Here is a 13,735-nt window from a genome sequence, read left to right as displayed (position 1 = left end):
CAGCATGTGTATAAAGAGTTATATATGGGTTCTAGAAATATGGTCTTAAAATATGTTGTGGAGGCAGCTGATAAAGAAGCCTGCCCCAGAAAAGGGATTGTGGATTTACCTGTCTGCATAGATCAAGTGAACAAGTGAAGAGAAAACCACTTGGGTAGATTGCAAGCAAAGTACAATAGAAGTACATTTGCATTTAAGGAAAACAAAGTGATCAAGCCAGTTGAGAAAGAAAATTGACCAGAGGGTGAAGAAGGCACCAACACCCCAGAGAGCAAGCAGAAGGGCAGAGGAACTTTGTCTGGACTTACTTTTCAAGGGATATATTTCAAAGGATTTCTGGACTGCCAAAGGGGAAAAAAGGGACTCCCAAAGGGACCAGCACTCTTGGAATCTGTGAAAAGGTGGATTCCCCCAAGCATGTGGGTTGAGGATGCTGAGAACTGACTGTAGGTGAGAAAGTGCCTGAGACCAGGATTGTAATCTGTAAAATTTTACACACTAGAAAATATGTTGTATTTTGTTTTATTCTTAACCATTTTCTGTTTCTATTATCTCTGCATAGTATCACTGAAATCTCTGTTCTTTATTAATAAACTTATTCCTGGTTTATAAATTCATCTCACTGCTGGTATACTAAGTAAGGTTTGCAGCCTCAGTGGAGCCAACAGCCCGGTGTGTGTTCTGTCTCTTCAGAGACAGCGGATTTGGTAATTTCTGTAAGAGTCCAGCAAGAGGAACAGGACACTGCAGACAGACATCTCTAGGGAACTCGGGAACTGGGGTTCACTGAATGTTAGCTGCAAGGCAAGATAGACTGGCAGAGTCTCGAGGAGTTTGCTGGTGAGGCAGGCAGACTGGAGCTGCCACAAAATTTAAGCTCCAGCAAAGCTCTCTCTTGCTGTGGCAGAGAGGCCTATGGTTCTGGGCGCCCCAAAAGACTGTCACGGTTGCATCTCATTTCCTTACCCTTTGTCTGTGGCTTGTTTTTTAAAAATCAATTTGGTCTGTGAGTGTTTTGGGGCAAGGACAATGTTTATACAAGAGCCAGCACAATAGGGCCTTGGTCTTGATTGTACTCTTTAGGCACCACCTGAATATAATAAATAAATAAGAAACAGCCAACAGGAAGAAGATATAGATCTATATAAAGATGCAATCCCTCCTCCCCCTTTTGGGCATGTAGGAACTGGCAGATATAGCAGAACCAAAGTAGTTCTGATATATGGGGTAAGTAAGTATCAGGGAACCAGCACATCTGGGGTCGGATTTATAATCCCTGTGTGCCATGCAGTGACTCAGTTCAACAGTCTGAAACAACCACATAAATGTGAGGTGCAGCTTTTGCAGGGGCTTAGGCTACAGTGATGACCATGGAGTCCCCTTGGGGATAAAATTCCCTTCTCCTGAAAGCATTCCCTTTTCACTCTGGCTTGCTGCACATGAGATGATCTGGCCCAGAATATTTTGAAGAAGTTACACACAGAATCTGTGTGTAGAATATAAACACCAGGAGATATGAAATCACAACAGCAGACACTTAACTGTCCTGACAGGGAGCCGTAAAAGATGTATGTGCAGGGAAAGGGAGGAGAATGACTAGAAAACACAGTTAACTGGTAATTCAGAAATCAGAAAATAAACATGTATAAAGGTGGATGTAGGGGGTCCAAATTCTTGCCCAGCTGAGGAGCACATGTTATAAGTCAGGGTGCCATGCAAAGGCAGAGAAAAACTCACTTTTGTACTCCCCTAAACCAGGGCCATAGTATATAGGACTGGTCCCATAGTATAAGGGAGAACTTTCCTCAAGTTGCTTTGCTTTATGACGTCTGTTAATAGGATGAAAAGACTAAAACCATAGCTGGGGATCACTGTAGTCTAGGGGCATCTCAACCACACTCCCATTTCTCCGGCCTCGCTCCATAAACTGGCCCCAGGTGGAATGGTGGTGGAGAAACCTCAGTGCTGGCTTTACGTATCTGGGGCCATCCCTGCACTGTGGTGATGCTCCCAGAACTGGATAAGCTGACTCTTTAGTCAGATTCCACTGCTGGTGTGGTGCAAAGCTGCTGCACCTACTTGGAGGATCAGGCCGATGGTATATAGTACACTAGCAAAGTTATAAGAGAACCAAAATAGGCAAGAAATCTACAAGAAAATCTTCTGAAAAGCATGAACATCTTTTTCTCTGGGTAGCTCTCACAACAGTGAATGGAAAATTGTATAATATTAGCTATACATGTTTTGAGACGGAAATACCATTTTACAAACTACAGGAGAAATCATTTGAGTTTTTAATTAATTCTTCACCTGTTCAGTGAGCCAAATCTTGATGTCTTTACTCAGTTTTTACTTCGATTTGGCCCAGCAGCATTACAGAAAACTGAAAATGAATGTACTCTCTTAGAAGAGGAGGCAGAATTGTTTTAAATATGATTCCATTTTGGGGTGGTCTAATTCTCCTCTAGCTCTGTTGCTACCCAACTTATCGAATTAGACAACAGGACAAAGAGCTTATGCCTACATCATTTCATGACGTGGCACTACATTCATGGTGTAGGCCTTCACACCAAACATGCTCAGAGCCCTTTTTACTAATATTCCACTCCTACCTCCACAAAAACAAGAGAAGGCTGAAATGAATCTCTTCTCTAGGACGTTGGAAATGAGGTTTACTTAAATGTTAAATCTCCATGATGGCTCACAGTGGCACTGCAAAACTAATAGATTATAGGGTTCCAGCTATTTTCCTCACAGCAAAACATACAAAGGAAACCCCACCAGGTTTATTATCGCTCCCAATCAAGTAAAAGCCTGTAAGCTTCCTGTTGGAAAAATCTGTCTCTAGGATCCATGTATATTTTATCAAAGTTACATGCAGTCCGGATATTTGTTTCTGAAGCATTTCAATCCCAAACTGCACTGAAATACTGCTGTGCCTCTTTTTTTAAAAAAAAAATCAAAGTTAAAATAAATAATAAATGAGATTACTTGGATCCATAGCTTCTATTCACAGTAAATTCTCCTCAACAGGTTTTTATTGACACAAGTAAGTAAGAGAAACCTAAAGATATTTTTTAAACATTTCCACTACTTTTAATTGTACACTGGAGCAGCAGGACCTAAACAGGAACACAGCTTCACCTCTCTTAAATGAAATTCCTGCAATGATCTAAAGCCAGTTCTTGCCAGAAGTGCTGTTACAATCCCTTGCAGTCAACACAGAAGAGATGTACCCCCATCAGTAGCCAATTATTTTCACAATAGTTAATAACAGTCTTTAAAAAAGTGTTGTTTACAAATTCTAGGAGAGAGGGGAGTTGATTTGTTTTGCTTTAACAACATGTTGCTGAGAAAAAAAAGCTGTAAGTCATGCTTTCAGAATACTAAAGAATTTTTTAAAAAGTTGCATTTAATCACTTCCTTGATTTGCTAGACATTTACTAATAGATCAAGTGTGTGGGACCGAAGGCATGCTCCTGACGACCCTATAACAAAGTATTTAGGATGAAGCTCAGAGAGTGTCAGGAGAGTTAAGAATATCACAAAGAATTCATCTAGTATTAATAGAGCTTTAGTACTTACAGCTGTCCTCTTCTTCAGTAATACATTTCACAACATAACAGGCATAGATGAACCCTGCCAGCTGAAACAAAATGTAATAGTATTAGATATAAAGCCAATACAAAAATTGGTTTAAAACACCAAACCCAAAAACTTCCTAGACTCTTTGCTGAGGCATTGCCAATTCTTTATTATAGTTCTTTATGTCCTTTAGTGAGTGGATTTCTCTTATTTTCTGTGACTCTATTAGAACTAGTCAGGAAATTATTTTTCCCCCTGCAAAACATTCCAAGAAAAATGAAAGGAAAATTGCTTTAGTCAAAACTTTCCCATACACATGTGCATTTTTGTTAAACAACTGAAAAACAAAAACTGAATGTTTTTGATTTTTGGCAACTGTTTTGGAATTTTTTTTGTCAGAAATACTATTTTTGAATGAAACCCCATGGGGGGGGGGGAGGAGGAGGGGAGAGAATAATAATGAAACAAAGAAACAAACCAAAAAAACTTTTCAGTGAAAAAACTGAAGGCCTAGGATCTAGTCCAATGAGTTGTCTCATTGAGTATTCCTTCATCTGCCACTTGGAAATGAGTCCTGTAGTTGTGACTGTGGAAGGGGTTTCTGTGTTTGGACCGCCCTCTCAGAGCCAAGAAATAGTTAGTCCTACATCGGAGGATAGATTTATGGATATGTTTATGTCAGTGTCTCTTACAGCAGTTGGCAAACACAGATTTTGTTCCTTAGATCCCCCTTGTAAGAATGTGTACAGAATATAATCTTAAATGGAAACAATATCATTCAAAGAACATATATATTTGTGCTGGAAGACCAGGGTCACCAGTGGATTACCCCAGATAATATTTTCCAAAAATGTTAAACATCACACATAGCATAGGCCAAATATAATGTAATTCCTCTATTAGTCCTTCTACTGGTTCAAGTCCAGTAGTTTGTCTCTGAGAAGTTAGATTCCACGTGAAAGCTCTTTGCAGCATCTTATGTGCTCTTCAAGGCTGTCCCTCACATATGATATCTGAGAAGTTTTCCTTTACATAATGTTAACCTCTTCTAGCTCATCATTAAGGTCTACATAAAGATGATATGGAGTCAACTGAGTCTAGGCTCTTTAATTTTTTTTGTGCTGAAAAGTGATCGTTTGGTCTAACGCTTTTGCCTAACATCATCGTCAGTTTTGAGATACTAGAGTCTAGATTTGTCATGCAGAAGACTTAAAAAACAAACAAATGATAACAAAAAACCTTTTTTTGGCCAGATCAAGTCTCCATTTGGAGATCACTTGCAATCAATGCAGATGGTGTGTGGGGGATAGTTAAATCTCTACTGGGAGCACAAAAAACATCAATAGAGGCTATATTTCTATGTTACAACAGAGCTAAATGATCATTTCAGTCATTTATTTCATATCTGACCTATAGCTCTGCTGGGAGGATTTGACACCAGGGAGGCATGAAAATTCGCTGTTGGACATAAAGAACCTATTGTACCAAGAACAGTGGCATCTTCTGTTAACAGCAGCATTTCATCTCTATTTTATTGGTTCACTATTTCCTTTGGTAACTTGGCATAAAGATAGAGGACTAAATTACTCCACTGACATAATCCTGTGTAACCCCATTGACTTCAATGATGTCACATGGAGTATAATTCAGCAAAGAATTAGGCCCAGAAACATTCATAAATGATTCCACTCTTGAATGTGAGCCTCAGCTTAATAGTTTCTCTGTTCTCTTTTTACAGATCATCAGATCCTAGTTAGTTGCGTCTCTGGTAGGCAGTCACAGTGGTAAAGACATTTTGACAATAGTTTGGTATTTCACTTCTTGCTAAAATGCCACAAGTTCATGTTATTAACGAAACTTCTCTTACAAAGTGAAGCAAACAAACTGTATCACAAATTATGCTTACTACTGATCTTTTAATTGCATCCAGTTGCATCTCTTAAATATCTGGGGAACTCCTTTAATATATAAGTAAATCCTACAGCATTTCATCAGATGAGCTTGCTGATTAAAACAGTGCCTTTAAGCTAGAAATAGTTCTGCTCTGAACACAAATGGAAGTTTGTCTCCCGCGAGATAATCGGGATTCATAAAACAAACCTCTCTTTCTCTCATGTTTCTCTAGCTCTTTTCTTGATGCACGTATATCAACCTTTGTTTTAATTTTAACTTCACAGCTATTTTTCACAATAATGTATTGGCTCAGATACAGTGATGGACATTCAACTGCTGTTTTCAAAGGGAGATGCTTTCTATCAACAATAAAGGGTATCCATGGAAAGCTGAGGCACTGAAGGTTCACAGAGCACAGATGGACTGCACTGAATAAATATCATTTAGCAAAGTAGACCTTAGTTGTTTTCACACGGTTATTGCATGGTGTCTCTAAACAAGTGAAGAGTTACCAATGCAATATACCTGGGCATGAAGCCACCACCCCTTAGGAAACTCCAACTATTACAGAATGCTACAGCATGTATCCTCAGCAGCACAGGCTACCATGAACATCAGTGTCAAACCTGTCCTGTGCTCTCTACACTGGCTTCCCATAGAATAAGGAGTCAAATTCAAGGTCTTGGTTCATATCTTCAAGGTGCTAAATGGTCTGGGCCCAATATCTCCAAGGGCAAATCTACACTTCTGACTACAGTTACAAGTGCATTGTTGTGCCATAACCTCCCTCTTGTTCACATCTGAAACCTTGAAGCATGTTCCTGAAGTACAGTCCAGTGCACAAAAGCTAGCATGCATTAGGGGCGTGGGTATTTACACACCGCCAATGTTGCATAGCCCTGTACCCATTCGACTGTACAATGTGAACGAGGGCAAGGGGCATATATACCAGGTTACGGGGATCAATAATCCTTGAGGGCCATTCCCACAATGCACTGATCCCTTTGCTGCCTGACCTTTGCCCAAAAGTATAAAGGTCCCTGCCTCCTGCCCCCTTGCCAGCAGTAGTAGCAATCTGCACTGAGCACTTCCAAACAGTTTTCTGCTGAACTCCATTGATCTGTACTGGCAATCCTGGATCAAGGTCTGAGAGCAGTTGCCTAGTCTCTGGAGCACATCCTCATCCTAATCAATGTGTGATCAGAGTAAACCATCCTCCATGACTTTTTCCACATAGGCAGAAACATTCCTGTGTACTGGGAGATTTTGCAGAGGCTTGAGGAGGCAGGCATTCATCAGATTCCATCGCAGTGCTGGGAGCATTCGAAGCACCTCAGGCTCCTGTACTGGAGGGTGAAGGACTCCACTAGTTACTCCGGGAAGGGACCTAACACATGCCTGTGCTATGATGAGCAAGACTAGGTGCTCTCCAGGGCTGCAAGCATGGACCCTGAAGTGCCTCACATCTCCCTCCTCAACCTCACCCAGTCTCATCATATGATGGGATGCCATAGAGGGCCTGCGTGAAGATGCAGCAGGGATGTCGGAGGAAGTCCCAGGAGACACAGAGAAAGAGGAGCATGTGATTTTGCACCTCCACCCAGCGGCTCTGGCTGAGGAAGCCCACCCGAGGAGCCTGAGGACCCAGTGCTGCTGTAGGAACCAGAATCCGACACTGGTAAGTTTTACAATGGATCCTGCAACCATCACCAGCAATATCCCTTCTTGCTCTGGTGGTAAATGCTTCACCCTGGCCCTCACCCCACCCCGATACGGTTCTAGAGCAACACACAACCGTAATTCAATGATTTCATTGAAATCCCATGAAACACTGTGAAACATTTAGCAGAAGCTACAAGAAGTTATTAACAAGCTCCCTGTATCTGCACATTTCTCAGGCAGCACTGACACCAATAGTCCCGAGGCTGCATGACAGAGGCGGAAAGGAAGGGAGGGAAGGTGAGAGGGAAAGGGCAGGTTTTAAAGGGCCTGTGTGGGAAAATAATAGTTTCGTGACAGTTATGGTTGTGCAGAGACCCAACACCACCCCTCTCCACCCCCACCTCCATCTTTCCTTCCCCTCATGAAAGGGAGCCATGCAGAAGTGGGTGGGGGTGGTTGGTAGCTTGTGTATGGATGCCCCTAGGTCCAGGAAGGGAACTATTTGGCTGTCCAAAGAAAGTCAGAATGGTCCATTTGCCTGATGCCCATTTCAAATGTTTTGTACTGTCCCTGTCTCTGGTGTCTCTCTTCTTCTTGTGCTAAGCCACTAGGCAGAAGCTAGGAGAAACAGGGGTGGGTGAAGCATCCACTCTGGTGGCTGCAACAACACAATGCCATATTTCTTAGCAGTGGAGAGGCGCCTGGCTTGTGGTGTTAATCAAAAAGTTCAGGGAAGATCATACACTTCTGGAGTCACACTCTATGTCCCTAGCCCTTTCAATGCTGTTTGCTGGACACAGGGGCTGAACGTTCTGGTGATGCAGGAGGAATTAGGGAGTTGGCGGATGTCTTCTGTGGTTCTCTGTTCCTATTCCATGCTAGCATAGAATACAGTCAATTTTCTCCTGAATTGCCACCCAGTTCTGTAGGAAAAATTCAGCAAATTTTGGATGTAGCAGAAATTCAAGCTGGTTTTTTTAGGTTTAACGGAAGGGCGAATGTGCTTGATACACCTTGGTAGCTCACCAAAACCCTCCACTCAGCAATATGTAGAGGGTCACTATTAGCAGAAACATCTCTCAGCATAGGTGGCTGGGTGTTCTTCACAGTACTGGAAAGCCATGTCTCTTTTCCATTCCAATACCTTCAAAACAGCTATGCTCTCCAAGTGATGGCCAGCCTTCAAAGAAGAAAAAGGTGACTGGTAACGTTACCTCTGAAGGAAGCAAATCAGACTCAAACTGGTCCCCTTGATGCTCTGTAAACATTACAACAGTTTAATAAAAGTAATGCAGGTATCTTACCATTTTTATCCTCAGTCCTTCTTCATGGGCTGCAAAAGTAGTTTGAAGGAAGGAGGCTATAACAGTTGCATTCATGGGATGCTAAAAATTATTAAGATTGGGGCCTTTCACAGTATTAAGATTGGGGCCTTTCACAGAACAGTTGCCTTATGTGGGGGGATTTAGGTACATTTAGGTAAATGCTACCCTTGTCTTTGACGTGGCAGGACATTCCGATGCTGGCAGGGAAATCATTGCAATGGTAAGGCAGGAGTTGCACTGCAAAGATAGCAGAGGAAGATGAAGAACCCTGGAAAATCTGCTTCTTGGCATAGATAGAAGGAGCCAGGAACAGTTCGACTTTCTTAGGCAAAGGGAGGCATGGGCTCTTAGGTAGGATAAGGCACTTCTGCAAATGGAGAGACAGCACAGGTAATGGGAGTGTGTGCATCAAGAATGGGATCATGCACTCATGCAGCCCTAGTCCAGCTGGTGGAGGAATGCTTTCAGGACCCACCCGCCACTGTACCTACTCCTGTCCAGGAACAAGCACCACCTCCTTCTCTACTCCTCCAGCTGCCACCAGGCTGCTGCTGAGGTGGTAAATCCCCCCCATCCTCGGACTCCCGGCTGCACAAGATCCTCAGTAGGTACCTGAACCCCCTTGCTGGGGAACCCCCCCCAGGGCATTCAGGAGGAGAGCCCAATCTAGTCCCTATAGCCCAGCCTGTGTTCGGCCCCCAAGCCTCATGCAGGAGGCATTCCTGTTTGTTCTCCTGCACAGTATTCCACAGCCGTCCCCCGCACTGTCAGGGTGAGGGGGATGGGAAGGGTGAGGAGACATGTCCACAGACATTAATGTTTGATCACTTCTCAAGGAATTTGACCTTTATTTTTTGTTTCATTTGTCCCTGTCACAAGCAGTTTCAGCTCCACTTGTGTGTGCACCTTGTTTTCAGAGTACCATCAATGTGATACTTCCCAAAGGTCTGAGATGGGGTTTCTGAAAAGTCTGGTGCTATGGAAGTGCAAACAATTTCATCCCTCCCCCCCACACACACACCGGCCATAAATTTGCTAACTTTATTTTTTTAAGTATTCATGACAATGAAGTAAGCTGTGAAATAGCTGTTGCTATCCAAAGCACCAGAATGAAAAATAGAACACACGTTGATTGAAACGTCTTTAAGGCTTCGTTAATGATTTAAGTGACAATACGGGCAAGGGAAACAAAACTAAATTAACACTGAAGATATCTGACACTGAGTGATGCTTTCACAACCCCACTGCCCCCATCCCCATCAAACAGTCACCACTGGAAATGATGGGAGTAGGCATGCCATTGGAGTACACATGCCATGGGAGTAATTGTACATAGAACTGATAAGTGGTCTGAGCAACAGTGTCAGAAAACACTGTGAGGAAGGAATGTGTGAAGTCCCTCCCTACACCTTACAGAACTTTTTTTAATATTATGTTAACAATGCTCCCCATAAAGCAGCCCGAAATACAGCAGTTAACACATAACAAAAACATTGCTTGATAATGCCCTTAAAGTGTGCTGAAACTCGCCTCAGCAAAAAACCAAAAGGGTTAACCTTGAGGGCCCCACTGCTCAATTGTCTGCTTTCAGTTAGTACATTAACATTGTCTGCAGGGGATTGAAACCCATGCAGGTATCTCACAAGAGAAATATTTGGCAAAGCTGCATCGAGCTTTTCCAGCAGCACCATAGCATCACAGTAGTGTCCCTTGGCACAACCTCAAGTTACTTTCTGGCTCCTCGCTGTTCCATGATGTAAAAGCACACAGCATCATGAATTTCCCTGGCCTGCTGGGAACCAGGAGCTCTTACATGAGTGTGATCTGGCTGCATGTACAGGCTTTTAGAAACAGATGTGTCCTGGGCCCACTCGCTGTATTCCCCTTTAGCCTCTCAGATGTTGTGCAAGGCACAACACACTACAATAATCAGAACTGCATTGGCCACACTGGTATCCAGATGGATCCAGAAGCATCACCAACAGGCTTTCAGCTGCCCAAAGGCTCACTCTGTCACCATTCTGCAGATAATCTTTACTTGAACTCCCTTTTATTTGAGTAGGCACTGTCAGGGTATGGTTTCATGAGACATGGTAGGAATGGGTATGCGGGATCCTCCAAAATAAATGTTGGCACAGAAAAACTGAACATAATCACATCACTTGTGGGGAAGAAAGTCCCTTCTTCCCCACTTCAGTACAACCCTGAACTCCCGAACACCCTGGCATCTAGAATCTTTCCCATTTGTCCAACATTCATGTTCATGAACTGACCCTTGTAGTCCACTTAACCTTGGAGAACCCATGAATACTAACCTTTGTGGTTCACATATTTACTGGCCCCTTTTGGTGGGCAAAGTATAGGGATGTGTGTTCCATCAATGGCTGCCACACAGTTTAGAAACCCCATCCTCTGAAATTCCACAATAATTTCAGGGACTTGGATTATGGCAACCACCCTTGGGTACATCACAGTGTTGATAGCCTGGAAAACCTGTACAACACCACTTTGACAGTTGACTTCCCAATTCTGAACTGGTTTACAACTGACTGGTAGCTGTCAGGTGTTGCCAGCTTTTAAAGGATGATAGTCACCTGCTTCTGCACTGACATGGGTTTCCAAAATTGAATGGTCTGGCACTGGTGGGCTGCTGAAAACTTCTCACACAACTCCATGAAGGTCTTCTTCCTTCTGAAGTTCTGCAGCCACTGGTCATCATCCCAGGTTTCCAAGATGATGTGGTCCCACCACACTGTGCTGGTTCTCCAGGACCAGAAGCAGTGGTCCATCCATGGGCATCCTTTTGCAATCCCTGCACTTAACACATCTGTTCCTTAGCACTACAGTGGATGTTCATTCCTCCTCTGGGTCAGTTGTCTTTAGTGTCTCAATTTTTTCTGGACTGATTCTGTCCAGTGTCCGATACTGCGCTGCATGAACATTTGTCCAGTGAGAGGTAGCAGGAGCAGAACCATATCATCATACACACTTGCTGCGTGTCTCCAACACAATTTGGAAGAAGGGAGAGATGACCGAAAGCTGCTATTACCAAATGTGTGAAGATGGTGTACAGTACCAGCAACACACAGCAAGGCAATTCCCAGTTGTCTTCTGTGACGCACAGGACTCTGTGGTAGCACTGTCATTATGTACCAAAAAGGAGTAGTGTGGAGGTGGGCATATGCCTGTTCACAGCATGTACCTGTGTCCAACTCAGCATATGTGGACACTTGGTGTGGGTACAAGGTACATGTGCTAACAATACATGGAAAAGTATGCAGGGAAGTGCACAAGTGTAGATGTAGCATAAAAGATCGTCTAAAGCTCCAGGTTGAAGGCATGGTTGAAAACTTTGCTCCTCAGGCATATTGGCACAGCACTTTCTACAATAAGGATAAAGCTCATCTGTATTTCTCAGAGGCCAGCCCAAGCCTATGGAATGAACTCCCTCAGGAACTAAAGACCATCACAAACCTCACCACCTTGTGTTCCAAGTGCAAGGCACATTTCTTTGACCTTGCCTTCTCTACCATAAAGATATAACAATGTGTGTATATATAATAAAATAAATTCCAAAACACTCCACTGCACACACTCCCCTCCCTGGGGAGAGTATCAGAGAACAAACATATGACAGATGTTAGTCATGTCACCTAATGCACTACTGGAAGGTGTTCAGATGCTACTCTGATAAGTGTGGTATCAAAACCTATATAAAATAGAACTTTTCATTCAGATGGGAAAATTTTGTTATGAGAAGATAGTGAATGAGCCCTTGGGTTAGAGAAACACTTCACAGCTAGGAAAGCTGCCATGGAAATTCTTGTTACTTTGAGTGCATTCTGGTCACTGCTACTTCCGTTATAGACACCGTAAACATAAGAACATAAGAATGGCCATACTGGGTCAGACCAAAGGTGCATCCAGCCCAGTATCCTGTCTGCCGACAGTGGCCAATGCCAGGTGCCCCAGAGGGAGTGAACCTGACAGGTAATGATCAAGTGATCTCTCCCCTGCCATCCATCTCCACCCTCTGACAAACAGAGGCTAGGGATTAGAAGAAATGGGCCCAAAGCACCAAAGATCAGCTCTGGATCCCCAATTCCCCCGGTTATATGTTTGGATCTTTCCCATACTGACTGGAACTTACCCAGTGTTTGAGCCAGGGTTTGGCTTTATGCCCTTCTCTAATTCATTGTGGTTAGGGACTCTAGAGGAGAGGGACAATAATTCATCTAATTTAGATACATAGATGACTAAATGCTTGTCTTTGACACTGAATGCCATCACAGACACGATTTTCTGAAGCTCTTTACTGCTCTCACAGATATGCCTACAACAGACTATAATTAAAGACTACTGTTTCTGAAAGCTACTCTTCTCCTATCCCGATCCTCCCAAACCCAGTGTTAGTTTGTGATTGAAGGCTGTTTTCATATGATAAAGATGGAAATTACATGATAGTCTGAACCAGTGTAGTAAAATACAATAACTCCTCACTGAACGTTGTAGTTATGTTCCTGAAAAATGCGACTTTAAGCGAAACGATGTTAAGCGAATCCAATTTCCCCATAAGAATTAATATAAATGAGGGGGTTAGGTTCCAGGGAAATTTTTTTCACCAGACAAAAGACTATATTATCTATCTATATATACACACACAGTATAAGTTTTAAACAAACAATTTGATACTGGTACACAGTGATGATGATTGTGAAGCTTGGTTGAGGTGGAGGAGTCAGAGGGTGGGATACTTCCCTTACTGCTAAACGATGAACTAGCAATTGGCTGAGCTCTCCAGGGTTAACTCTTTCACTCTACAAGGCAGCAGGAATGGAGGGAGATATGCGCATTTCCCCTTTAAGAACACTGCCTTGTTAATTAGATCAGCTTCCTGAGAGTGCAGCTGCTGCAAGCTCTCTCTCTCCTGAACAGAGCCAGCACCAGCAAAACAAGCTGGTGCTTGGGGCGGCACATTTCTAGGGGCAGCATTCTGGCACCAGCCATCATAGGCGCCAACTCCAGGGCATAGGGAAAAAGTGCCCCTGCCGCCCCAGCTCGCCTCCACTCCGCCTCCGCCTGCTCCCCTGAGTGGGCCGCCGTTGCTCCGCTTCTCCCCCCTCCCTCCCAGGCTTGCCGGGCGCAAAACAGCTGTTTCGCGCAGCAAGGGTGGGAGGGGGCAAGGAGAAGCCGAGTGGCGGGCGCTCGGGGAAGGCGGCAGTGGTGGAGCGGAGGTGAGCTGGAGCGGGGAGCGGTTCCTCTACCCACCG

General features: G+C 43.6%; 1 protein-coding gene across 7 annotated transcripts in view; it reads right to left on the bottom strand.

Annotated features, from left to right (window-relative positions):
* NKAIN2 (sodium/potassium transporting ATPase interacting 2) overlaps positions 1-13,735 on the bottom strand; it is a 745,781-nt gene that overhangs the window by 22,868 nt on the left and 709,178 nt on the right. For all 7 annotated transcript variants that reach the window (XM_005280190.5, XM_024113933.3, XM_005280193.5 and 4 more), the window contains one exon: positions 3,586-3,646. In XM_005280190.5, coding sequence (XP_005280247.1) covers positions 3,586-3,646 — 61 coding nt within the window. The remainder of the gene's footprint in view (positions 1-3,585; positions 3,647-13,735) is intronic.

This window comes from Chrysemys picta, chromosome 3 (assembly GCF_011386835.1).
Source record: "Chrysemys picta bellii isolate R12L10 chromosome 3, ASM1138683v2, whole genome shotgun sequence".
NCBI classification, from domain to species: Eukaryota; Metazoa; Chordata; order Testudines; family Emydidae; genus Chrysemys; species Chrysemys picta.
Note: the sequence above shows the minus strand (reverse complement) of the source record. Positions and strands in the feature narration are given on the sequence as shown.